At 42.8% G+C, this 27,008-nt stretch overlaps 1 protein-coding gene across 1 annotated transcript in view; it reads left to right on the top strand.

Moving 5' to 3' along the window:
* Nucleotides 1–13,278: 13,278 nt before the first annotated feature.
* The window catches only part of CDH2 (cadherin 2), a 191,551-nt gene continuing 177,821 nt past the window's right edge, over nt 13,279–27,008 (top strand). Inside the window, exon 1 of the mRNA XM_032799049.2 lies at nt 13,279–13,827. Coding sequence (XP_032654940.1) covers nt 13,756–13,827 — 72 coding nt within the window. The 5' untranslated portion in view covers nt 13,279–13,755. The remainder of the gene's footprint in view (nt 13,828–27,008) is intronic.

Below are 27,008 nucleotides of genomic sequence, written 5' to 3'. Positions count from 1 at the left end.
GAAATTATTTCTAGAGAGAAATTCAATCCTCCACCTACACAAAATCTAAATATTCAGACTCTATGCATGTTGACTATGGAGGAGAAGGGGAAATGAAATCCACCCCACTTCAGCATAGGCCAGTGTGTGGAGCTGATATACATTTGCTTCAATAGGATACAGGTTCAAAAACAAACTCCAAAGAGAGACTGCTGAACTCGAATTAATATGCAAATTAGACACAATTAACTCAGGCCTTAACAGAGACTGGGAATGGCTGGGTCATTACACTAATTGAATCTATTTCCCTATGTTAAGTTCTCCTCACACCTTCTATGGGTCATCTTAATTATAACTGCAAAAGTTTTTTTCCCCTGCTGACGATAGCTCATCTCAATTGATTAGACTCTTCCTGTTGGTATGCATACTTCCATCTTTTCATGTTTTCTGTGTGTATAAAGATCTCCTGTCTGTGTGTTCCATTCTATGCATCTGAAGAAGTGAGCTGTAGCTCATGGAAGCTCATGCTGAAATAAATTTTTTAGTCTCTAAAGTGCCACAAGTACTCTTGTTCTTTTTGTGGATACAGACTAACACGGCTGCTACTCTGAAACCATCTACTAGGCCTGATTCTAAGCCCATTATATTCAGTGGAACTCTCCATTAACCAGCTAGCATACGTTGAAAGTACACTGCCTTATTTAATCTAGACTTTTAGAACTGTTAGCTAACACGAGTTAGTAGCTCTTTTAACCTAGTTTATCCTTACTCGGGTGCCTAACTTGTATGTGAGTAACTCAATTAAAGTCAGTGGGACTACTTAAGTACTTAAAGTTAAAAAAGGCACTGAATTGCTTTGCTTCTTCACGGCCTTTATTTACAGTGGTTTTGTTCAATAATAAATTTCCTATACTTTTCTCATCCATTTCTTCATACAGGGGGAAACTATCCAAATTATTCTTCATATGGGATGTTAGGGTGATTAGGTCTGCATGAATTATCTTTTTTTTTTTAATGTAAGGGCTATACCATAGATTTTCCAGCAAAGCATGTTGTGTCACAGAAACAGAATAAGAGTGTTGCTTGATTTTGTAATAGTGTATTTATTTTAACAGACTTTTTTTTTTTCAAAGAAAATGTGAATACAGATGAATCAGTGGCTCTTTGGAGAGTCTTATGGTTACATGTTTTTATGATTTCATTTCCTCTTAGTTTCAAACTAACAAAACCTTACATTGATATCATATTTATTTTTTTCAAACTCTGTTTGTTTGATACAAATAAATTTAATGCTGTCCTTCAGTTAACATTGGGAGAGTCAAACTTTTGCTCAGATTTTACATAGCATGCTTAAGATGCATCGGCACAGTATTCTATTTATTGTGATTTCACATAGTTAGAAAAATGTGCATTACACTCGCACATAATTTCATTTGATGGGATTTTGCATTATAAGAATATTATACAGCTCATATTCGTATGATGTAGAATCGTGCTGAGCAAGAGTATTGCAGGAGTCCTAAGGTGTATTCAGTTTAGTTTCAGGCTTAATTCTGTACTTCCATTCAGGCCCATTGAGAGAAATTTGGGCCTGTTACATCATGATCATTAGGGCCCTACCCCCTCCCATTTCACTTTGTTTACACAGATGTTACAGACATTTTGGGGGTAGGGGTCGCTGAACTCAGAGCCCGGTACAAATGACTCCTCTCCTCCCCTGACTGCCCCCCCACCCCGCATCAGCCCAGTTTCCATGTGCTTGTGAGTTTGTCACAATTTTGATGTGAAATTTAAAAGTATGAAAAAAGAGTGGAGGGAAAGGCCCATAATATTTAATAAAACAGATTCCTCAGATACTTATTAGAGAATACATTCTGCCTTTTCTTTCATAGATTCCAAGACCAGAAGGGACCACCGTGATCATCTAATATGACCTCCTGTATAACACAGGCCATAGAATTTTCCCCAAAATAATTCCTAGAGCATATTTTTTTGGGAAAACATCCAATCTTGATTTTAAAAGTGTCAGTGAGGGAGACTCCACTACAACCTTTGGTAAATTGTTTCAATGGTTACTTAACCTCGCTTTCAAAAATATATGCTTTATTTCCCATCTGAATTTGTCTAGCTTCAGCTTCCAGACATTGGATCATGTTATATCTTTCTCTGCTAGATTGATGAGCCCATTATTAAATATTTGTTTCCCATGTAGGTATTTATAGACTGCACTCAAGTCACCCCTTAATTTTCTTTTTGTCAAATGAAATAGATTGAGTTCTTTGAGTTTATCACTATACCACATGTTTTCAAATCTTTTAATCATTCTCATGGCTCTCCTCTGAACCTACTCCAATTTATCAACATCCTTCTTGAATTGTGGACACCAGAACTGGACACAGTATTCCAGCAGGAGTCAAACCTGTGCCAAATATGGAGGTAAAATAATGTCTCTACTACAACTTGAGATTCCCCTCTTTATACATCCAAGGATCACAGTAGCCCTTTTGCCAAAGCATCACACTGTGAGCTCATGGATTATCAGCCGATTATCCATCCTGACTCCCAAATCTTTTTCAGAGTTTCTGCTTTCCAGTATACAGTAACTCCTCACTTAACATTGTAGTTATGTTCCTGAAAAATGTGACTTTAAGCGAAACGATGTTAAGTGAATCCAATTTCTCCATAAGAATTAATGTAAATGAGGGGGTTAGGTTCCTGGGAATTTTTTTTTTAACCAGACAAAAGACTATATTACACAGACACAGACATACACACAGAGTGTAAGTTTTAAAAAAAAACAATTTAATACTGATACACAGTGATAATGATTGTGAAGCTTGGTTGAGGTGGAGGAGTCAGGGGGTGGGATATTTCCCAGGGAATGCCTTACTGCTAAATGAACTTGCAATTGACTGAGTCCTCAAGGGCTAACTCTCACAACACTCTACAAGGCAGCAGAAAAGGAGGGAGGGCAGACAGAGACACACACCCTGTGTGTGAGAGAAAAAATGTGCATTTCCCCTTTAAGTAGCTCACCCTGGGCTTAAGTACACTGCCTTGTTAATTAAATCAGCTTGCTGAGACCTGAGACCACAGCTACTGCCTAGAAGCTCCCCCTCTCCATTGTGTGTCCCCCCTGTTCTATGGAAGATGTGGTAAGTGGGATGCAGGAGCAGGGGGGAGGAAGAGACACCCTAACATTACCTCCCCCCTTTTCTCCCGCCCCCCTGTACAGCAAGCAGGAGTCTCTGGGAGCAGCTCCAAGGCAGATGGCAGGAGCAGCACATGGCAGTGTGGGGAGGGACAGCTGCTGCACAGGGAACTTAGGGGAGTGGGGAGCTGATGGGGGCTGCTGATCTACCCTGCTTCCAACCACCCAGCTGCAAGGGGCTGCTCTTCCTGCGAGCAGTGGACAAAACAGGCAGCTGCCAAACGACATTAGAAGAGAGCATAGCACAACTTTAAATGACCATGTTCCATAATTGATCAGCAACTTAACAACCTTAACCAGATGACTTTAAGTGAGGAGTTCCTGTAGTCTCTCATCCTGTAAGTATGGCCTACAGTCTTTGTTCTTAGATGTAAACATTTACATTTAGCCATATTTAAATATGGATTTTTGTTTTAGGCACAGCTCTCAGCAAAGAGTAAGTAAGTAAGAAAACTGAGGCACTGTTGTCTTAGCTTTCCTACTCAGATCTGAATCTTAGAGTTCAGAAAATGAGATGCTAGCATGAAACCTCCAAGCTTAAGTACCAGCTTAGATCTGATAGCACTGCCTCCAGCCAGGAATTCCAGTGCCTGGCTCACTCTGGTCTCCCCAAAGCCTTTCCTGGGGGACCCCAAGACTCAGATTCCCTGAGTCTCACAACAAAGGGAAATAACCCCCTCCCCTTGTCTCCTCGTTATTTCCTCTACCTCCAAGCTTAAGTACCAGCTTAGATCTGATAGCGCTGCCACCAGCCAGGAATTCCAGTGCCTGGCTCACTCTGGTCTCCCCAAAGCCTTCCCTGGGGGCCCCAAGAACTCAGATGCCCCGGAGTCATCACAACATAAGGGAAATAAACCCTCCCCTTGTCTCCTCGTTACTTCCTTCCTGGATGACCTAGAAGATCACCCTGTTTCAATTCCTCCCACAAATTCCCTGGTGAGCCACAGACTCAATCTCCTTGAGCCCCAACTGAGGAAAAAATCCAACAAGATTTAAAAGAAAGCTTTAATAAAAACGAAAGAAAAAAACATAAAAATGGTCTGCTGTATCAAGGTGACAATATACAGGGTTATTGGCTTAAAAGAAAAAAATAGAATAAACAGCCTTATCCAAAAAGAAATACAAGTTAAAACATTCCAGCAAACTACACACATGTAAATACAAAAAAACAAGTATAAGCCTATTATCTGTCTACCTTGTAATACTACTTGGAAAACAGAAGATTAGAAAGCCTGGAGATAGAGTGATCCCCTCAGAGACTAGAGAGCAACAGAGACGAGACAAAGAACACACACCCAAAACTTCCCTCCCTTGAGATTTGAAAAATCTTGTTTCCTGATTGGTCCTCTGGTCAGGTGTTTGGTTCCCTTTGTTAACCCTTTACAGATAAAAGAAACATTAACCCTTAGCTATCTGTTTATGACAACTGTGACTCAGACACCTCTCTGAGACTCAGTACTCTCCCTCCTTCCCCCTTGACCAGCTGGAATAGTAATTTGCTGTAGCCCTATACAAACGGCAAATTGACACTCCCCACATCAATTCAGTTGGGCTGGGTAGTACTTCAGGGCAGCAGGGCTACATGAAGCAAGTGCTCCATCCATTCCCTGTTTGCTCCCCATCACTCAGCAATATGTATGTGTGCAGGATTTATTTATCCCTGTGTGGTGAAACATAAGGTCCATGTAATTCACTGAACAATTTCAGGAAATGGTGGTTCTTACTCACCATTGCATGGTGTGTGGCCCAAGTCTCAGTCTAATGTTCAATTATTAGATAAATAATAATACTTCATATTTACTATACTATAAAACATCTTCTGTCCTATGAGCACAAAGTGATTTACAAACATTAATAACTAAGGCCTCACATAACTCTCACCATTTTTCATAAACAACTCTAGACTTAGTCTTGACACAGGATTTTCTTCAAGATGTGACTGTAATTGACCTGTGAAGTAATAATGACCACACAATAACCAAATTCAATATCTTCATGGGAAGCAATCAAGTAAAAAGGCACAGGGCTTTTTTTGACCATGAAAATAACTAAAGCATACGAACAACTAAACAAGAGTTGTGGTGGATTCTCCATCACTTTAAATCAAGCTTGGACATCTTTCTTAAAATATGCTCTAGCTAAACCACAAGTTATTGGGCTTAATACAGGAATTGCTGAGTGCAATTTGATGGTCTGTGTTCTTCAGGAGGTCAGACTAGATGATTATAATTATCCCTTCTGGGCTTAAAAATCTATGAAAAACTTCAACGTGACACTTTAGAAATGGGATTTTTTTTTTAGCACATGGGCCCTAATTAGAAAGAACCTTAAAATAAGTGTTAAGGAATTAAAATCCCTAGCATCATTTCAGAAGCTATTCAAGCATATCTCACTACAGTTCACACTCCTAAACAAAAGGCAAACAAGAAGCAAACACAGAGTCAAGTTTTTCAAAAACCAGAGCCTAAAATTAAGCACCTAAATCCATAGGTTCCTAAATGATTTTAACATTGGGAGGGGCCACACAAGAGCGGGAGGGGTGTGAAGGAATGGGGATCAGGTGTCTTACTCCCAGTTACATCTCTGCCTAGGTACATAGGCCAGTACATAGTTATCCCTAAGGGTGTCACCCAGTTTTAAACAGGAAGTCTATGGCACAGCCAGGATGAAACCCACATCCCCAAGCTCCCAAATATGTTATTTAATCACAAGAGTATTCCTCCACACTAAATAAGGCTTTAAAGATTTAATGAAATGCAGATTGCTGACCTGCTCATGTAAATACATACAGCATTTAGGGATATTTTAAACTTGCATTATTTGCACAACACAACAAAAAAGTCTCCAAAATGTCATTTCAAAGAACAAAGCCATTTTGAAGTCCTACAAATATAAAAAAGCAGTCAACACCAGGAAAAGATCTTTTTCAATCATCAAACAGATTTTTCTGAAAGTATGGAGACTATTACTGCGATAGATTTTCCACAGTGTATCAAATTTTAACCTGGAGTGAATTTTTACAGCCAAATTGCAAGGCTTTGAAGAGGAGCACCACTATAATTAACCTTAGTTGTCAATAAAAGCAATTCCTGTGAATCATGAATCCACATCTTACAACATTTCTGAATGCTCTAAACTTCTAGCACCACTGGACCAGACTTGAAACCACTTCTGGTTTTTTGTTTAAAAAAATCTGCAATTTTGGGAACACAGGCTAAGATCTAGAACTCATAGAAGATTAGGGTTGGAAGGGACCTCAGAAGGTCACCTAGTCTAACCCCCTGCTCAAAGCAGGGCCAATCCCCAAATGGATTTTTACCCCAGTTCCCTAAATGGCCCCCTCAGGGATTGAGCTCACAATCCTGGGTTTAGCAGGCCAACGCTCAAACCACCAAGCTATCCCTCCCACCTAAAAGAGAAGTGATCCTCTCAAGGCTTGAACTCACAATCCTGGGTTTAGTAGACCAATGCTCAAACCACTGAGCTACTCCTTACCCCATCTAATTGTGCTTTCTTTCTTTGAAATATAGGAGGACATAAACAGCATATAAATCATTTCACGATGCTGGGCAGCTTTGTACTCTTCATTTCCCAGTTTCCTCTATAGAAAATACAATTATCACCATTACAAAAGAAGACATCATAGGGCACAGGTCACTTGCTGGTTTTAACTAGAGTAAATGGTGGCTTTTCTGCAACTTGAAGTCTATGCATCAAGAATTGAAGGACTTCAATAACTCAACCAGAGACTATGGGCCTATTGCAGGACTGGGTGAGTGAGGTTCTGTGGCCTGCAATATGCAGGAGGTTGGACTAAATCAGGGTTCAGCAACCTTTCAGAAGTGGTGTGCTGAATCTTTATTTATTCACTCTAATTTAAGATTTTGCGTGCCAGTAATACATTTTAATGTTTTTAGAAGGTCTCTTTCTATAAGTCTATAATATCTAACTAAACTATTGTTGTATGTAAAGTAAATAAGGTTTTTAAAATGTTTAAGAAGTTTCATTTAAAATTAAACTAAAATGCAGAGCTCCCAGGACTGGTGGCCAGGACCTGGGCAGTGTGAGTGCCATTGAAAATCAGCTCAAGTGCTGACTTCGGCACCTGTGCCATAGGTTGCCTACCCCTGGACTAGATGATCCTTTTGGCCTTAGTCAATGAGTTTGTAAAGTATCTAGAAAGTAGAACTACTATTTGTATTGATAGTCGTCTGTGGACCTGAAAGTTTGTGAATGCTTCTAACACTTCATGTCTGAGAAATATTAAAGTACAAATTTCTTTTCAGTATTACATCCAAAAGGACTACTGCGTCCGTCCCACCTCCCACTTCACCCCTCTGTGTTCCACTCAAGCTACCTCCTTTTTTACACACTCTGGGCACTTGCTGGGGAAGCAGTGAAAGCACACTGCCACCGGGGAAAGAGAAGTCCAATAGATGCTCTATGCATCTTTCCTGGCTAGTTTCTATAGCATGATTCTTTACTTCCCAGAAAGTTTGTTTTGTTAACATTTTTTATATTATTTAACGTATAACCGTTGGAAGCAAGGTTAGTTCCCTGTGCTGTACTGCCTGTCCATAACCTAGCAGGGAGCTACCACTGCCATGTTTTTCCACTTAGACTGTGATAACCTCAATAACTAGAGTTGTGTGTACTCACGGAGCAAAGAGGTGAGAGACTGGGGAATCTACTAATTAGTTTTCCCATGGAATTTTAATGTGGGTTTTCTGAAACCCCTTGAGTTTTTCGAGGTTGAACTAAGTTATGTCCATTATCCTTATGCAACAACAAAAAAAAGGAAATGTAAACAGTGACTTGGTTATGGCATAAAGCTTTTTAGCATTAGGTCACCAGTTCAAATGTAGACCGGAAGTTACCAGGGTGAATTAAAATCAACAATTTAATTAAAATTGTTCTTTTAAATTTAAATAAATTTTAATGTAAATTGCATACATTATTTTTTTTAAATAAACCTACTTAAAATTAAATTTGAAACTGACTACCTATATTAAGACCTAAACTTACTATAATTTATTAAAATTATTTAAATTAAATAAAAAATATTAAGCAGTACCTGCTTGCAGCCAAAGTTTTAAAGAAAGTCCAACCACTGAACTGGAGGAAGTCACTGGTTAGGTAGCTGAAACCAGAGTTTGTTGTTGAAGGCCCAGATCCTTCAAGTTATTTAGGTGCCTAATTCCCATTGACTTCCCTTTGAAGATCTGGGATAAGGTACCTAATCAGCTTTTGACAGCAGTAGCTTCTTCTGCAGGTACAGAGAGAGAATATTTTCTTCATTCCAGTGACCAACTCATTCAAAGCTGAGAAACCAACTAAGAACTAAAAAAGGAGAAAAGCTAGTTTTCCTCTTCCATTCTATGAATAAAAATCATGAGTAAAAAAAAATCATCTAATAAATAAGAAATGAATCATTCACCATTTGCTAACATAATAAAAACAATAAGAACTAAGAATTTTTGGTGTGTGGTAAGCTACATAATTACTTAAGTGTGTCTAAATATAATGTATCCTCCTGGTTAGCTCAGGGAAATATCAAATTTAGTACAAAGGCTGGATTTATTTGCAAATCAACATTTTAATGGTTATCAGCAAATGAGAATCAACTTTTCTTTAGGAAATAACTAAAAAGTACAGATGCAAAACAAGATTAAAATCAATAATTTAAATCAAGGTTTCCTGCTTGGTGATTTAAATCATTATTAAAACCAGTGATTTAAATCACTTTGATTTAAATCAATCCACCCTGGAAGTTACTGCCATCCAAACATCATGCATAACTCTTGATGGGGGTGGGCACAATTTAAAGGTTCTGGTGGTATGCAGCAGAGTTCAGGGCAGGCACACAGGAGACAAAGGAGTTTTGATTTATAGAGGTGCTTCCCACTCCCCCCCGGCGCCTCCCACACCCACTCCAAGATGGCACCACCTTGCTCTACCCCCTCATAGCTTCTTCCCCACTTACTTCTCCCATCTCTTCCCCGTTGGGCACGGCATGTGCTGGAGCGGGCTCCGGACACTGTACTGCTGAGCATTGGTAACTGTGGGCAAGGGGGATAGGACTCAGCGGGCTTCCCTGTGCCCACTCTGGCAGAGCTTTGCTACCAGCCCGGTCTCTCTTCCCTTTCCAGGCGCCTCTTAATGGGGCTTAGTGGGATTGTAGGTGCCAGTGCCTTTCCCAGGCTTGTCCCTCTCACCCACATTCAGCCCGATTCCCACCCTAGCAGAAATCGGGGGAGGCGGGGGATGTGACCCTGCATCCTCTTCCTTCCACCCCTGCACATCACCTTTGCCACCATCTGCTGGCTGTTGAGTGACTTACATGAAAAGGTTTGGTGGTCTTAGTCCGGTTCCCAGTTCCCATTTCACGGAAACTCTGGAGACAAACGGCGAGCACCTTTGTTGCAGATTTAATATAGACTGAACTAGCTTTTCAATGATACAGGTGCCTCCTGAGATCAAAGTTGAGCTCGATTGTACTGGCAGAGTGATGTAGGAACGCTTGCTCCACCACTGCATGTTCTGTGGATAGAGGACAAGAGTCACCAGTGTGGTGATCCTGGCACCTTTCATAAGCATGACATTCACCTTAAAATAGCTAGATTAAGATGTGCTCTTGAGCAGGTGGGTTTGGAAAACCATGAACTGCATTGCTGTAGGAGCATCTCCAGCAGTGGGAAAATGCCATGGGCCAGATACTGATCTTAGTTGCAATGGTGTCAATGAAGAAAGATTCTGATCCTTTGCCAGCAGCTTGTTGAAAGATGAAGGACTGAATAGAATGGTTTCGTGAAAGCAATTTTTATTTCATAGTATGACTTTTTCTGTTAAGTAATTTAATGGCAGTGACAGCACCATGAAAAGTGTCAGCAAGAACCTGCATGTGGTAACCTTCCAGGCTCACTGCTATTATTTTCCAAACATTTTGGAAATGGATGTGCTGAGAGGTATGAAGGGCCAGGGCTGATTAGATCCTTGGTAATTGCTATTTTATTATGTTATTGGACATTCTCTTTATTTTACATATATAGAGATTGTTTATATTGTATGCTTTGCATTTTGTAAAACATCTAAAGCTTTAGATAATTGAAAATAATTCTCAATAAATAAAATAATTATGCAAATATTAATAATCATGTCTACTTGCATAGAAAAGACAAATACAAATCTATTACCCCTAAAAAGTCACACTCTGTCTTCACTATATTATTTAATAAATGCAATATAGATAAGACAGAAATATCCTTAGACCAAGGAAGCCTGGGGAAAAGATACAAATTGATATTGCTACCTGAATCCAACACAATGCTCGCTCAAGTGCAAATGTGGTAAACTCATACTTCTATCCTTATCCATGCTCCAAATTGCAGCAGTGCAGCTCAGGGTTACTTTCAAAGAGTCATGGACTAAATTTCTATGCAAATCCTCATTATTGGCCTTTGCAATTTCTATTATTTATAGTTCTTAAAGAAATTAATCCCAGGTGTTTGTGACAACATACAAAATTATGTGCCCATGGACCCACTGCCTTTTAAAAAGTCACTAAGTTGTTTTGCAAAACATTGGGGCTGATTTCCCTTTCTGCTAAGACCCCTTAATACTACTCTGGTGACATAAAAAGCTCCAATAAATAATCCACTAGGATTTTACATCAAGACACCTGATTAAGAGATACGTGATCGGTCAATTACAGGAATGGGTGGGTAAGTTTCTGTGGCCTAAGATGTGCAGAAGGTCAGACTAAATGATCATGATGGTCCCTTCTGTCATTAGAATCTACATCTCTGTGAACTCATGCCTGATATCTCACTGTACACATACTTTTTTGGTAGTAAAGATATACTTTTAGCCTAAGGCTATATCTACACTACAGCCTATGTCCGCAAAACTTATGTCGCGGGGGTGTGTGTGTGTGACATAAATTACACCCACATAAGCATTTGTGTGCACAGAACTAACATCAGCGGGAGTACTTCTCCTGCCAGCATAGCTTATGCCGCTCACGGAGGTGGTTTTTTTAATGTCAACAGGAGGGCTCTCTCCCATTGGCATTGTCTTCACCAGACCCGCTGCAGTGGCACAGCTGTACAGTAGCTGTATATATAGATATAGCTGTATATATAGATATACCCTAAGAAAGCTCCTCCTGTGGCAAGGAACTGCTTAGCACAACAGTAAGCCTCTTCATCCCAGCTTGTAATAGGGTGTGGAGCTAGGATAAGGTGTGGCATGAAAGGAGAAGGAGAAAAAGGAGTATGGCTTCTCATGGTCCATATAGGCAGGTTTCAGAGTAGCAGCTGTGTTAGTTTGTATCCGCAAACAAGAACAGGACTACTTGTGGCACCTAAGAGACTAACAAATTTATTTGAGCATAAGCTTTCGTGGCCACTTCATCGGATGCATATAGTCAGGGTTTAAGGTGAGGAGAGTACAGCAGAAAGGGCTTTTTTCTCTCTTGGGGCTGGGTAAAGAGCTGCATCATAATTCAGAAATGATTGGTATTTTGAAGGCTGAAGCTAATGAAATCAACATTGCACTAGTTTGTAGATTCTCCCCTCCCCATCATTAACTAAATATAAAGATACATACAAGTCTTCCTCTCAACATCTCTGCATGGCAGTTTGCATTATTATTTCCAAATCAACGAGCAAAACAAAGATTTCTTTTTTTCAAAAAAAAGTTCAAGTGTAAAATGAGATGCTTTAAAATAAGGAATGCACCATTTTGTATCTGCTGCTTGTGAGAGTGTCTAGGGGGCTAACACTTATAAATCCTCCCCTTCCTATGTTCCAGGATGGGAGCTCTCATGCATGGACACAAAACAACTTTGCTCAGTGACCTGTGGGTGAGGGGGAATCCTTGCCAGCACAGCAAATGACCCAGCACTGATACATGCTGCTGTATCTGTTCACTCAGCAACCCTCCTCATTTCTGTTATGCCTGCTGACCTTTTTTAGAGCCACAGGCTGGAGCTGAACCCCACCTAGGGTGATCAAACATCCGGATCAGGGGTCAGCAATGTGTCCATACATGGACACAAGTGTCCGTGGTAAAAATGTTGAGGTCTGCGGTCATTTTTCAAAAAATTAAATGACCGACTAACATAAGCCCCCCATCACTATGTACAGTAATTTTGTCAAGTGTCCCTTGTACAACATGGTGGTGCTGACCCCTGGTCCTGATATTCGGAGCTTTGTTTGCTATAGGTGCCTATAACACCCCCCCTCCCATTTTTCACTCTTGCTATGGGATCACCCTTGCTCCAGCCTTTGGAAACATTTGCAGATAAATTAGGCCGCTAGTTTACAAACAAACTGAACTCGCTAACCAAGTAACAAACAGTGACCGCAACTTCCTAAGGGGCTGCTCAAAGCAGGGCTTGGCGAGGGCGGGAGAGGTGTGAAGGCAAAGTCTCCAAGCGCCAACCCCCCCACCAGCAGGTGGCTCGCCGCGATCGTCTTGCATCAGACAATGGACACGCTCGGCGCTTCCTACCGGCGCCCGGAGTTTGTTTGTTTCTTTTGCACATTCGTTTTCCTGGCGAGGCGGGAGAGGGGGCGATTTCTCACCCACCCCCTACCCCCCAGACCTTTCCTCACTCTGTTGTTTCCCTAATTACAGACCAAGTTCCGGGCTAATTTGTATTATTTGTTTGTTGTCTGGTCGCGAGATCCACAGGGTGCCGGGGAATTTTCTCCTCCCCCGGCTGAGAAGAGCTCAACCTACATTTGCAAACAATTCACAGACACCCCCAGTGACTCCCCTCTGGGTGCAGCACACCCTCTGCTCCTGGGCGGCAGCTGCTGCCCACCCTGTGGGCGGTGATGCCTGGCGGGGCAGGGCTGAGCTGCTGCGGGTAGTTGGGTTCCCATTGGCCGCGCAGCCGGCAGGGAGAAGCTGCCAGGCGCAGGGAAGGCGTATACACACACACGCACGCCGAGAGAGAGGCAGCGGCTGCTTCGGCTGGCATTGTTATCATTGTGCGAGCGGAGGGGTTTGTACGCCAGGCTGCTCAGGGGAGGGGAGGAGTGAGAAAGTGCCGGGGAGAGAGAGAGTCGGGAGCGGAGCATGCAGCAGAGCGGGAGCAGCGGCTGGGCTGGCCGTGCACAGTGCGCTGCCCGCTGCGAGGAGACCTGCCTGCCCTGAACTCAGCCGAGGAGGACGCGCTCCAGGAGCAGGGAAAGCAGCAAAGGAGCCGCTGAGGAGCCAGAGCAGGCAGCGCCACTACTCGTCCCCCTGCCTTTTGTTTGCCCATCCTCCTTCTCCACCAGCCCATCCCCTTCTCTCCCTGCACCAAGGACTGGGGGAAGCAGAGGAGCAGCCGCCTGACCCGGTGCCGAGTTTCACCCAGCCTCCGTCGCCTCCCCGCTGCACCCTGCACAGGAGCCAGCTAGAGCAGCCCCCGCAGTAGCGCCACGGGCTCGGCGCCAGCCCAAGGGGGGGCAGACAGCGCCCGCAGCCGCCCCTGCTCCGCCGATCGCCGCACTTGCTCGGCATCCCGAGACCGCTGGTGGCCGCTGCTCCCTCCCGCCACCCACCCCGCCTCCATGTGCCGGATAGCGGGAGCGCCGCCGCGGAGCCTGCTGTCGCCGCTGCTGCTGCTGGCGGCCCTGCAGCAGGTAAAGGCGGAGGGGGGTCGGGGTTGTGGCTCTTTGTTCTCCTGATCGCGGCGATGCGGGAGAAGGAGAGCGGGGGGTGAGGGGGGCACGGAGGATGTCTCTGCGCTGCCCAGTAAGCTGGGTCTGTCTCCTCTGCCCCGGCAGGGGGCTGCAGGGAGCAGGTGGCTGCTTTCAATGGCTGGGGCCGGGGCGAGCCGAGGGGCAAAAAAAGAAAAAGGTTAGGGAGACGCGAGCCGGTGCCCGAGCCTCGGGCTGGGAGGGCGGAGCTGGGGCCCCATCCCCATGATACCCCCGCCTCGGGCAGGGACTGCGGAGGAGCTGATGCCCCACGAGGAAGGGATGGGAGCTGGTGGTTAGTGCTTCCGAGAGCGAGAGCTGGTGCCTTGCTGCGTGGGAGAGGAGGTCTGCTCTGTCTGGGAGCTGGGGGCAGGGAGAACAGTAGCAGGAGGGGGGGTCCCATTATGCTTGGTGGTAGGGCTAGGGCAATTGCGGGGTCCCCTGGGGTTGGGAGGACTGGGAGGGAGGGCAATAGCGGGGGTCCCTGCGGTTTTGAGGGCAAGGGGAAGAAGGACCATAGTGGGAGGGTCCCATTATGCTTGGTGGTACGGCTGGGGGGCAATAGCGGGAGTCCCCTGGGGTTGGGAGGACTGGGGGGGAGAGAGGGCAATAGCGGGGCTCCCCTGGGCTTGGAAGGGCTGGGGGGAAGGGCAGTAGGGGGGTCTCATTGTGCTTGGGCTGGGCTAGGAGCTGGTTCACCTTTTGCTTGGTGGACCGGCTAGTAGGGAGGCGGGAGGCAGGAGGCAGACTTCGGGTGGGACCCCAGCCCGTTTCGGGCGCCCCCCCCCAGGTGCTATCGGTAGCGGGCATTGCGCCCCGCAGCCCGTCTGCTGGAGCTCCGGCTTTGGGGAGAGGTCTCCGGGGATCGCCCCCTGGGCTCAGCTAAGGAGGAGCAGGCAGAGCCGCCGCCGCCTCCCCCAGCCATGTGCCCACTAATCCTTTCCCGGGAAGAATTTAATCAACTGCCTCCTCCGCCTGGCAGCCTCGCCTGCCCCCGCTGCTACTAACGGGAATTTCCATTGGGACAGCTCCTCAGTCTGAATGTGTATTACAGCCCTGCCCCCTCTCCTGGGAAGGGACCCTAGCGCCTGGGAGGCCAGGCAGGGAGTGTCTGGCGCCTGGCAGGGTGTCCCTGGGGTCGGGGTCCGTTCAGTGTGAGGGGGAGTGGCTCTGGAGCAAGGGTTGAGCTGAGTAGTCTTAGGGTGGGCTGGTGCTCCCGGGATTGGGGTCCTGTGCTGCCTGTGTTTGGAGGGGAGATAAGTTTAGGTGTCCCTAGAGTGGGTGAGTGTCTTTGGGATGGGACTCCTCTATGTGTTTGTATGTTGAGTTGGAGGAGGGGGAAATATCCTTTGGAGGTCAAGGGAGGAGTGTGTACCTGGGATAGGGTGATCAGTGCGGGACTAGGTCCCTAAATTCTGGGATGGGTATTCCCACTGTATGTCCTCCTCGATAAGGTGCTGCTGGCTAGGGGTGAGATGTTATGTTTCTGGTGGTTGGGTGCACATCAGAGTTAGAAATGGGGGTTCGTGGGGTGGGGTTACCCAATTTGCTTGTCCTTTCTAGGGTTGGAGATTGAGAGTGCTCCTGGGTGGGGTGTGTGGGATGAATGTCATTGTCTGGGTTGTTGGCATTGATATGAGTTGAGTGTGAAACTGGGTGCAAGGGGCAGAGAGGGCAGTAAATCTGAGGGACAGATGGCACAGATCATCCCCCTTAATGATATTTATGGTTGGGGCATTTCTGGCTCTCTGGGGGATGGGAGCACAGTGTGTGGGTATGAGGAGAAGGAGGTATCGCTAGCAGGACAGTGTGTGTGTGCTGAGTGGAGCAGGCTGGTAGCTGTGGCTGGCCTCCCCCTCGTCCTGCAGGGGCTGGTGACTGGGTAGAAGGAGGCGGAGGCGGTAGCAGCAGCAGAGTCACTGTCCATGGTGCAGAGCCTGGATTACACCGTGACACTGAAACGAACTAAAGTCCCTCCTTGTTTTTCAGATAGCTCCCCTCTCGCTTTCCCCCTCACCCGTTTCCAGTCACTTTTTTCTGCCTCTTCCCCACATTCTCTACCCCTTTACCAGGGTGTGATGGCTGCACCCCCTGCATAGGAGGTGCTGAAACATTGATTCTAAACAGCTGGGGGATTTTCTCTCTAGCTTAAGAGGATGTTAGTTTCTCTCGTGACAGAAAAGTGTCTGACTGGGCGCCAAGGTTCCTTCCATATGAAACTGCTGCCCTTCTCAGAAACTTGTTTTGATATGTCACTAAAAAGGTTGGTTTTGTTATCTGAGTTTGTGTGGGGGAGTCTGGATGGTGGTGGTTTCTGTGTTATTAACTTGGCAGAGCCTACCTGCAGCTTCTTTATGGGTGTTTTTGTGTGGCCTTTCTTGTAAGTGCCTTTCTGCTTTTGTTTATACACCATATCACTTAGTAAATCTTTAGATCATGAATTCTGCAGTAGGCTATTATTCTACCATCTTTTCATGCAGGACTGATTTTTAAATTAAAACACAAACTATGAATTAAGGACAGGAACTAGCTTAATTGCTTTTGTGTATCACTCAACCTCAGTTACGGCTGGGAAATCCAATTTCCCCCTTGTTTGGGTATCTACTAATTCAGGTTGGGGCTGTTTTTAATAGAGTGTGACAAAGTTGGAACTTAGGTATGAAATCAGTTTTATAACCCCATATCTGGAAACCAGTCTTTTATTTTAACAGATTTTTTTTCTTGTGTACTGCTAAGAAAAAACTTACAATTCAGAGATGCATTCTAACTTCTTTCCGTATTGACTGCTTTTGGTAAATAGAAGTTAATTAGTGAGAGATTGTTCTAAAACGTCCAAGCTTCCTATTTGCTGTTAATTTGTTTATTTTGTCGTTTCAAATCTTTGTTGTATTGAAGACATAAATTATTTCCGCAAGTTATTGATGACTTCATCATTTGTTAGTGGTGTAGTGAAACAGTCAGAATTGAGTTATTTGAAAGATCATTAGAACTGGAAAAAATGTCAGGAGTCAGACCTTTGTAACTTCAGTTTATGTTTGAGAAAGGTGGGATTTAAGAGCAGATACTAAACTCAGTTTTTCAGCAACATGCAGAACATTTGAGATTAGAAACTGGCCCTTAGTCTCTGGTGATGAACTATTTTAATGTGATTCTGTAGCTGCTGTGCAAAAGCTTAATATCAGAGCGGTGGGGTGTGGAGGGAAGAGAAGGCAAAATGAGAGATTTGTTTTACTATAAGAATTGTGGGGGGAGTGGTAAATAACGAAGAGGATAGGTCATTGATACAGAGCAATCTGGATGGCTTGGTAAACTGGGCATAAACGAACAATTTGTGTTTTAATATGGCTAAATGTATTTATACATCTAGGAACAAAGAATGTAGGACATACTTACACATGGGGAACTGTATTCTGAGAAGCACAGACCCTGGACATTTTTTGCAGGGGTTTTGGTAGATAATCAGCTGAACAAGATTTCTTACTATGATGCTGTGACCAAAAGAGCTAATGTGATCCTTGCATGCATAAACAGAGGGATCCCTTCAGTAGGAGTAGAGAAATTATTTTACCTCTATATTTGGCACAGGTGTGACTGCTGCTGGAATACTGTGTCCTATTCTGGCTTCTGCAATTCAAGAAGGATGTTGATAAATTGGAGAGGGTTCAGAGAAGAGCCATAAGAATTATTAAAGGATTAGAAAGCATGCCTTACAGTGATAGACTCAATAAAATGCTCAATCTATTTGGCTTAACAAAGAGAAGGTTAAAGGGTGCCTTGATTTATTGTCTATAAGGACCTATATGGGAAACCAAATATTTTAAAGTGGGCTCTTCTGTCTATCAGATAGCATGATCTAGTGGTTGGAAGTTGAAACTAGACAAATTAAGACTGGAAATAAGGCGTACATTTTTAACGGTGAGAGGAATTAACCATTGTCAAGGATTGTGGTGAAGTCTCCATTGGTGAGTGTTTTTAAATTAAGATTGGCTGTTATTCTGGAAGATATGCTCTATTATTTTGGGGACATTCTATGGCTAATACAAGAGGGCAGATTAGATGGTCACTTCTGGCCTTCAAATCTATGAAAACATCAACTGCTACCATTGGTGCTTAAACTGGGGATAAGGACAAAATTGAAATGAAAACAGGAAAGCTGGATGTAGAACTGAAGAAATAAGGTGAGAGAGTGGTGCTGTTGACAGAAATGTGTCTACCCTTCAAACATTTGTTGGAAAGGGGAATAGCAATTAAGTACTCAGAAAGGGGGACAATAATTTTTAATCTATGATAGATGATTGGATGGTGCTCAGACTATGGTGATGGACATGTTAGAAAAAATAAGTAATAATGTGCTATGGAGCCTTTTACTCCTAAGTTGCTGGTTTGAACTTAACTTTCATTCTGTCATTCTAGGTTAATACTGTTTGAAGACTGTATTGGTTTGATTACATTTCATAGTAAATTTATCCATGTAGCAAAACCACCAGCCTAAGTGACATCCCTGCAAGCAGCGTCAGCGAGAACCAAAAGCAGCAAAGAATCCTGTGGCACCTTATGGACTAACAGACGTTTTGGAGCATGAGCTTTAAAGCTCATGCTCCAAACATCTGTTAGTCTATAACGTGCCACAGGATTCTTTGCTGCTTTTACAGATCCAGACTAACATGGCTACCCCTCTGAAGTGAGAACCAAATGGTTGAATTCCTGTGTAGAATACTTGCCAGCTGTAGACTTTCATGATTTTCAGTGGAAGGGTCTACATAGGTGCAAAACATTATTATTACTATTCCAAGTACATCCACTTTTACGGTATGTGGAAAACTTTTAACCTGGTAAGATCTGATGTCAAGATTTTATTTTCTCCTGGATCACTAAAACCTATAACCACCAAGGGAGCTACAGTCATGGTATGGTCTAGCTGTTAGTGATGTCATCCGCACTTCCTGGGAAAATGCAGAAAAGTAAAAAAGAAGGAACTTTTTGCATTGTCTTACTCCTATTATTAAACTTGCAGATACCATTAAAAGATGTTTTGTGAAATGATTTGGGATCTTTTTTGCAACTTTTTTCATTTATTTTAGAATATATCAGATCTTTAAGTCTGAAACTTACTTCTTTGAGATAAAATAACTGGGTTTTGACATCCATAAATTACTTCGTATTGTATGAACCCAGTCCATTTTGTTTTGCTGTTAAATGATAGTTACATTATGTTTATATTACATATGTTCAGGAAGTTAAAGTAAGCTTATATAAATAAACCATACATTTTTAATCTGTTTTTAAAGTGTCCCTCTTCTTTCCTTTAAGCCCCCATTGCCACTCCCTCACACATACATACAACTTGCTCTGGTGCAATTTTGAAATGCAAGCGACTAAATAAATTCAGCTTAAGATGTCAGAATAAATAATACAAAATATGTTTGGGGACTTAGTGAAGTGGCCTTATTTTAAAAACTGGAATTAATTTGGCACAGGATATGTATATCCAAAAGTTTAGTTTCGCCTCTTCATTGGTTTCATCTGGCTACTACTCAAGTCAATGGCAAACTCCCAGTAACTTCATTGGGAGCCACATCAGGCTCCATTATAATACAGGTGATTTTTTCCAGAGCAAGTGAAACTTATAGAGTTCTTTAATTATATACAAAATTTTTGAATAAGTATGCAAGCTATAAAAACGTACTGTATAAATGTAAGAATAGCTTGAGGAAGTTGGGAGTAAAGTTATTTTTACTCACTAGAGATCATACATAAGTGACTCATGCTCTGCTTCTTTTTTCATCTTGTGATTGTTTGTACTCACTCATTTGTGAAATGAATTATTCCCCCATGTGTGGTATAGTCTTTTGTACCATATGATTTTATTCCAGTTTATATAGAGAATGAGGAGTGCAGTAGAATGTCTACATACAAGAGTATTTTGGATAACTGAATGGCTTAAAATCACCTCCCAGTTTTGCTATTGACCTGTCAGTTAACTTTACAAAAGTACAGCATCAAAGGCTTTTTTATACATTTTGCTGAAAAATGCTATATTTTCATCCTTGTTCTTTTATTTATAATTTTGAGAAATATATCATGGAATATATATCTTCCTTCTGTTATGTCTTTGTCCTCCTCCTTCCTTATGTTAAAAATTAAAATATATAGTGATTGAATATTGAAGTCCCCAATTCAATAAAGACTTTTACATGTGCTTAAGTTTGTGTATATGAGTAGTCCCAGTGGGACTATGCACAGATGTAAAGATAAGTATGTGCATAAAAGTTTGCAGGACTGGAGCCTAAAAGTGGTACTTTTGGACAACTCCCAAAGTACTGCATATCAATTTGTCCCTGTAAGGCTAGATAATCAGCCCAGAGTTCAGCCTTAAGATTAATTTCCTTCTTTTGGGAGGTGAGGGAGTGGAGGGCAGGAGTGTTAAATAACTTCTCTGACATGCCTTAAAATAACATGTTTTTAGTTACACTTCCTTTTTAAAAAAGAAACCCTTTACTAAAGAAACCCAATATTATATCCATCTAAAAACTCATTCTTACAGTTTTATGAGTGCACAGGGCACCTGATTAGGATAGAGGAGATGTTGTTCTCAACAAATGTTTAAAAATCATGGTCCTTTCCCCAACCTGTGTGCCCCAATCCTGCGAAGATGTCTTTAACTTAATTTTAGGAGGAAAAGATAGTATTCTTTCTTATACACAGGTAGTCTCATTGAACTCAGGGTCTCATTGAACTCAGGGTGAGATTACTTGTGTGTATATAGTGTAGGATGCAAGAAAATAAGTCACAGATGAAACGAGGTGTGTGTGAAAGTGATACCTTTTTTGCTTTAAGATGATGATGATTATTATTATAATAAACTAAATTTCAGCTATCCCCTTCTGCCTCAGCATAGCTCTTGTTAATTGACCGATTAAATATCGGCCTCCTTAGAGGGTTGGCCTTGAGGGAATGTAGGAGGAAGGGGCAATGTCCTTAAATATGGATCAATTCAAGGAAATCTTATATTGTATCAAAACCAGCTATTGAAAGAATTTTTAGTTTGTTACTGATTTGAGAAGGATCAGTTTTGGTCTGGGTATCAGGATTACTCAACTTCACTTTGCAATTCTTTTACCAGTTCACAAGTCAACACCCTAATCTTCGTGATTAACAATTGGGTCTGATCCTGCAATTTTTACTCAAGTCCGTGGGAGTTTGGTTTGGCCTGAGTGAGGAGAGAAAATGTAGGCTTTCAATTTTCATAAATGATTTATGAGAACAGGGTTTGCAGCTTCCAAAATGGCAGGTCCATCACTGCCAAGTCTTTTGAACATTTTGCCTAAATTATTGTTTTGTTTCAGTCAATATTTATGGATTTGATTTATAAACACACTCATAAAAGCAATGTTTATCCTTTCCTCTAGGCGTAACTTGACATATTTAAAAAATACATTTGTACATTCTCCTCCAGGGACTCCACTTTTTCCCAATAATATATAATCATCACCCAGCAGCTTAATGTAGTTCAGATCTTATGATATCCCACCAATCCCTGGCAGCTAGGGAAAAGAAGTAGGCCTTGCAAGTGCTCTGAAGGTCAGTAAAATAGACAGGGCCGTCCTTAGGATTTATGGGGCCCTATGCAGTATTATTAAATTGGTGCCCCTATGCCCGACTTGTTCTTTGCAACACAAACAAGCTTACAGTATTGGAAAACTTGCCACATGCATTTTATTAAAAACAGTTTAATTGTGCCACCTTCATCCCTAATCCGTGCACTTCCCTCCCACCTGTGCCCCCAACCCCACGCTGCCAGCATGCCTTGCCACACCACCCCCCTGCCCAGGACCCTCCACCCCTTATGCCCAGCAGCCCTCATGCCCAGTGGCCCCTCAACCAGAGATCTCCATCTCTGATCCCTGTGCCTAGTGATCTCCCACCCACAGCCCCTCAAAACTGCCCAGTGCCCCTCTCACAGCCCCCCCCATTGCGCAGCACCCCATATTCCTAAGGGAATTCAGCACCAAAAAATTAAATTCTGTGCACAATATTTTAAAATTCTACAAATTTTATCAATAAATAAGTGTGGAGGCTCCAGCATGGCAGTGGCAAGCATAGGCCACTGGCTGCACGGAGGTGGGAGATCACCCTGCAGCCTTCTCCTTCCCCTCCCCTCGTCTCTGAAGATAGAGACTTGGCAGTAAGATACCTCTGTGTGCACCTCAAAAAGCCACAGGGAAGTGTTTTACATGACGTCTGGGACATCTTGCATGACCCAAAATCCATTTGAATGACAAAAAAGAAATACATCTCTACCCTGATATAACGCTGTCCTCGGGAGCCAAAAAATCTTTTCTATCGAACTTACTTTGATCCGCCAGAATGCACAACCCTACCCCCCTGGAGCACTGCTTTACGGCATTATATCTGAATTTATGTTATATTGGGTCGCGTTATATTGGGGTAGAGGTGTAGCTGATACCAATGGCTGAGTCCAGCCCTCATCCAGGTCCTTGCTTGCCACTGCACTGGGCCATCAACTCCCAAATGCCCGTTCATTCACCCTAAAATAGAGGATTTCCCTCTAATCCTGAAAAGTAAAGAGGTGCTTGGGATGTGCAGTTTAAAAAGAAAAGGAATTATATTCACGCACCAGTCTTTTTTCTGCCTTGATTTACACACCTGGTTGCCACACATGGGATTGTACTGGGTATAACTCAGCACGCAGTTTCAACAGTGCTTCAACAGTAGGGCTGGAGCCATAACCAGCCAAGTCTCATTTGAACAGTGGCTCTTGTTTTGGATTATTTAAGGCAGTTTTTAAAGGTCTTTCCTAAGGGTGAGGAGGAAGATGCTGTATTCTTGAAGAGACCTTTAAAATCCCACTCAACTCTGCACTGTTTAGAACTCTCTCGTGTTCAAAATGCTACCAGCTTGAGAGACAGCCTTTGAGATACTTGGATCTACAAGAAAAAAAAAGTCCCTTTCTCTAAATAAAAAGTTTTCAGCTATTCCAGCCTTGTCAAGTGCGAGTCCATCCTCCTTCCCAGCTAAGTGGTCACTCCCTTCCATGCCTTCTGCAGCCCTAATTGCTGCTTTTCTCCTCCAGGTACGTCCCCCTCCTCCTTTTGTTTTAGTGTCAGTTTCCTCCTGTTGACACCGGAATATTGTGAATGGGCAGGAAAAGCAAATGCCACCTTCTTTTATTTTCCTTAAACTTTCCCTCCTCGCCAGCCTGGTTGTGCCTCTCCCTCCTCCCAGCACCCATCTGCTGCTAATCCCTGGGGAAGGAGGAGAGAAAAAGGTGATGGCCCAAAGGGGATCCTCGGCATCTGGACTTAAACTTCAGAGAAGTGGGAGGCGGAGTGAAAAGGAACTAGGAGAGAAATTGCAGGGAATTGCCTGCCAGTCAGGGCACATGGGCAGAAGAGGGGAGAGGTGCAGGTACAGCGTGGGGCTGCTTGGAACAGCTGCTCTCCCCCAGGGCCACCAGCCTGCTCCCTAGAAGGCCTTAGCACGTTTGCTGCTCTCTCACTGAGCCAGACAGAGAAATCCCCCCGCTCTTTTCCCTTCCCAGCCCAGCACTCCCCAGCCCAGTTCCTCCTCCACCCCCCCCGTTCCCTGAAGTTCTGTGCCTGGCACTACCCCCCGAGCTCAGCTCCCGCCCCACAGCCTCTGGGTATTCCCCTCCCCCCCCGCTCTGTTCCCAGCCTTGCCCTGCCCCCCACCACCTGACCTGGCTCCCTCTGCTCGCTCACATGGAGACTTTGGCTCTTGGCCCCGCCCAAGTTGGATCCCTCAGCCAGCTGGCTGGCTAAGGAGTGAGTGAGTGAGTGGAGGGGAGGTGCCAGGGGGTCAGACTGGGGAGAAGCCTGCTGGCCTAGCGCGGGGAAGGGGCCAGAGTGGAGTCCGCGCTGCAGCCAGCGAGGGTGGTGCCTCAAATTTTCGGATGCCCTACGCAGCTGCATATGCCTGAGGACAGTAAGATTTTATACCTGAAAGTAGATTTTAGATACATTAATAGCGAAATATTTTGTAAGGAGCAGCATTATACATAATGGCAAATCAGATTTAGGAAGTGTGTGTGTTTTCCTTTTAAAATAAACTGTGGAGCACGATTCAAAATAGTAGTTTTGTCCTTTTACATTCTTTTAAGATATATAAAGATGGCTTCAAGCTTTTCCAAAGTTTCGTTTTGTTTTTTTTCTTTTCAAAATTGGAATATTGGGATCTTTGTTCTCTATGCTTAATGGAAACCCTTGGCCTCTTTGGTGGATCAAATATTTCAGAAGTTTAACAATATCACCTGATCTTCCAGCTGTACAAAAGGAGAGCTGCAACTCCAGCAGCCTCATGTTACATCAGGTACTCCAACGATGCACTTGTGCTCTAGCAAAGAGAGTGAAGTAAGGACCTGGTGTGTGGGGATGGGACAAAAGCAGGAAAATGGTGTTTGGAGTTTTTTATGAACTGAAAAGCAGTAGTCAATGACAACAACTTTCTTTTTGCTTTGCAATTCGTTTTACAATAGGAATGGGTGGAAAAGCAGATTTTTGTCATTTGAGGTAAAGTAAGTATTTTAAAGAGAATTTAACTGTTGGTTTAAGAACCAGCAATTTCTCATTTGAAATCCCCTGGCTTAATGGGATACAACACCAGATTAGATCTGAAGAATTTTTACTGAAAACCAAATCAGGAGCATTTTAAATACAGCCAACTGAATAACCATGAAGAGGTTGCTCCGAAGCTGAATTTGGAAGCGTTAAGCTTACAAAATAAAAACTTGAATGAAAGGAACATTTCTTCCATCAGTTGAGACCAACAGTGGAAAACAATTCCCCAAACTTGCAAAGAATTACACATAAGTTTAGGTTTAAATTTATGAGTAGTCCTACAAGGTGAAATCTTGGCCAGCATTAAAGGTAATGGAAAAACTCTCATTTACTTCAGTGGGGCCAGGATTTCACTCATTGACTTTAATGGGACTGCATCCTTATTTGAAGTTAAGCACATACATAAATGTTTGGAGGATTGCGGCCCAAATATAACATTATGTCTGGCCACAATTGCAAATTAATGTGCAATTATTAAGAAGAAAGAGCTGAACTACCCAGTCGTTTTCTGTGTCTTACATTGCAACTTTCCGTAATGCATGGAAACCAGAAAATAGACATGATTAGAAACTACCTATATAGTTAGGGTAACTAACTGTAACCGAGGTTAGTTTAGCTTGGGTGTAAAGCCCTATCTGCATTACCGTGTCCTCACTGTTTCTTCCCTCACCTATATATACTGGGGGGCATATCCTGTTGTTCTTAGTGCTGAGATGTTCCATGCTTTGTTCAGTTGTGGGAGAACTTGTCTATCTTTGGGGGCAGGAATGGGAAAAGTGGAGTCAGACTGTCAGCATTTGAGTGATTTAGCCTGCATCCTCAGTGCTGAGTGGTTGGGTTCTAGTCTGAGTTAAAGTGTAATCTGGGCTCTGACCTATGCCCCCATCTGGATAAACTAGCCAGGGCTTAAAGCACCTCCAAACCCTGGTAAAAAGTTGTGGGTTTCTTTTTTTTTGGAAGGGGGTAGGGGGAGATGGTAGAGGGAGCTGAGCTAAAGCCCAGATAAGAGGCTGGGTTAACGCTGCAGTGAAGATATAGCCTTAGATGTAAATTTTCGAAGTGTTGCCCCTGTTCCAGGCTTTAAAACTCCCCTTTAAGTCAGAAGGTTTTGTGTTGGTAACATTGTGTGCAATTGCTATTTGTATTAAAAGGTAGATGTTTCAGTAACTCCTCTTGTGAATGAATATACAGTTAATATTATATTCTGCTCGAGGTGGTCTTCTGGACTGTGCTAGTCAGAAAAAACCCTGTAAATTACAATACGCCTTATAAACTCCCTTTCATTCTTGATTTGGCCCAGACAGTAAGGGGAGGAAAACAAAATTCAATGTTGATCATAAGATTTCATACTTTTAGTTCAGATTGTTTTTCTGGAAGATATTGTCTTTTAAACCCAGCAATGATTTTTAATACTTCTGAGCTGAACTTGATATGACCCAGATCTTTCCATGGCTCAAGCTATGACTTTATTTAATTGAAAATGCATAACACAGGTTTTGTTAAGCATTAGAATTTTGCCTCCCCTTGGGATTTTATTCCCAAAGAATGTTTACAATGGGCTGTATTTGAGAACAGCTACTGTCTTTTGTTTCTGGATAAAATTGAGGGCTTGCAAATGAAGGAATAAAGAGGTCTCTTTATTCATGTCCCGAAGTCTTTGTTTCATTGGGCATTGTTTCAGTTTATAAGAGTTGTTTCGTACATATAGCTTGTTGGAAAGGCTGAAGGGTTCCCAGGCACATCAGTGCAGACTTCTAAAAATCCTGTTAGCTACTCAATTACCCACCCTGGATTTATTTGTTTCAAGGATACCATAAAAGACTATTCCCCTCCCCCTTTTTTCACTGTCACTTTTGCTTTGAGATCACCTTGCACGGTAGTTTAAACAGTTCCTTTTTTAAATTATGGAAGCTATATGAAACCATTTTAATTGAGTTATAAAGCTGGGAAAAAGGGAAGATTCAGTCATAATTATTTTTGATTTACTATTTTTTCAATATTGAAAAAACCTCTAAACATCTTTGTCATTTATAAATATGATATTTAGCTGAGCTTTCAGTACAGGTCCCTCATAACTTAGAGTTATAACTTTGTTTGCAGTCTTACATTATTTATATATAGACTTTACAGACAAAAATGCTTAAAACAAAATGTAAATGACAAATGCATGTATATATATATCATTTACATTTTTGTCTATATAGTGTAAAGTAATAGTTCATAGTTGGGAGATCTGTGGTGCACTTTAAGTCACAATTAAATCCAGTCCACAGTTTAAAGTTAATTGGACACAGACATACTTGACAACTAGGAGCCCTTTTACAGGTGCTTACTCTGATAAAATGTACTACCTCACAAATGGATGGTAGGTTAATTAAAAATAAAATTACAGTATGCTGACAGATTTGCTGTTCTGGTACAACTCTTGAAATGAACCAGGATCAGCTGGATGTGGGTTCAGCTGAATACTTCAAGAATTTCTCCAAGTGATAAAATTCTTGTAATGAGAGTTGGAATGCTGACTAC

This window comes from Chelonoidis abingdonii, chromosome 2, assembly GCF_003597395.2.
Source record: "Chelonoidis abingdonii isolate Lonesome George chromosome 2, CheloAbing_2.0, whole genome shotgun sequence".
NCBI lineage: Eukaryota > Metazoa > Chordata > Testudines > Testudinidae > Chelonoidis > Chelonoidis abingdonii.
Note: the sequence above shows the minus strand (reverse complement) of the source record. Positions and strands in the feature narration are given on the sequence as shown.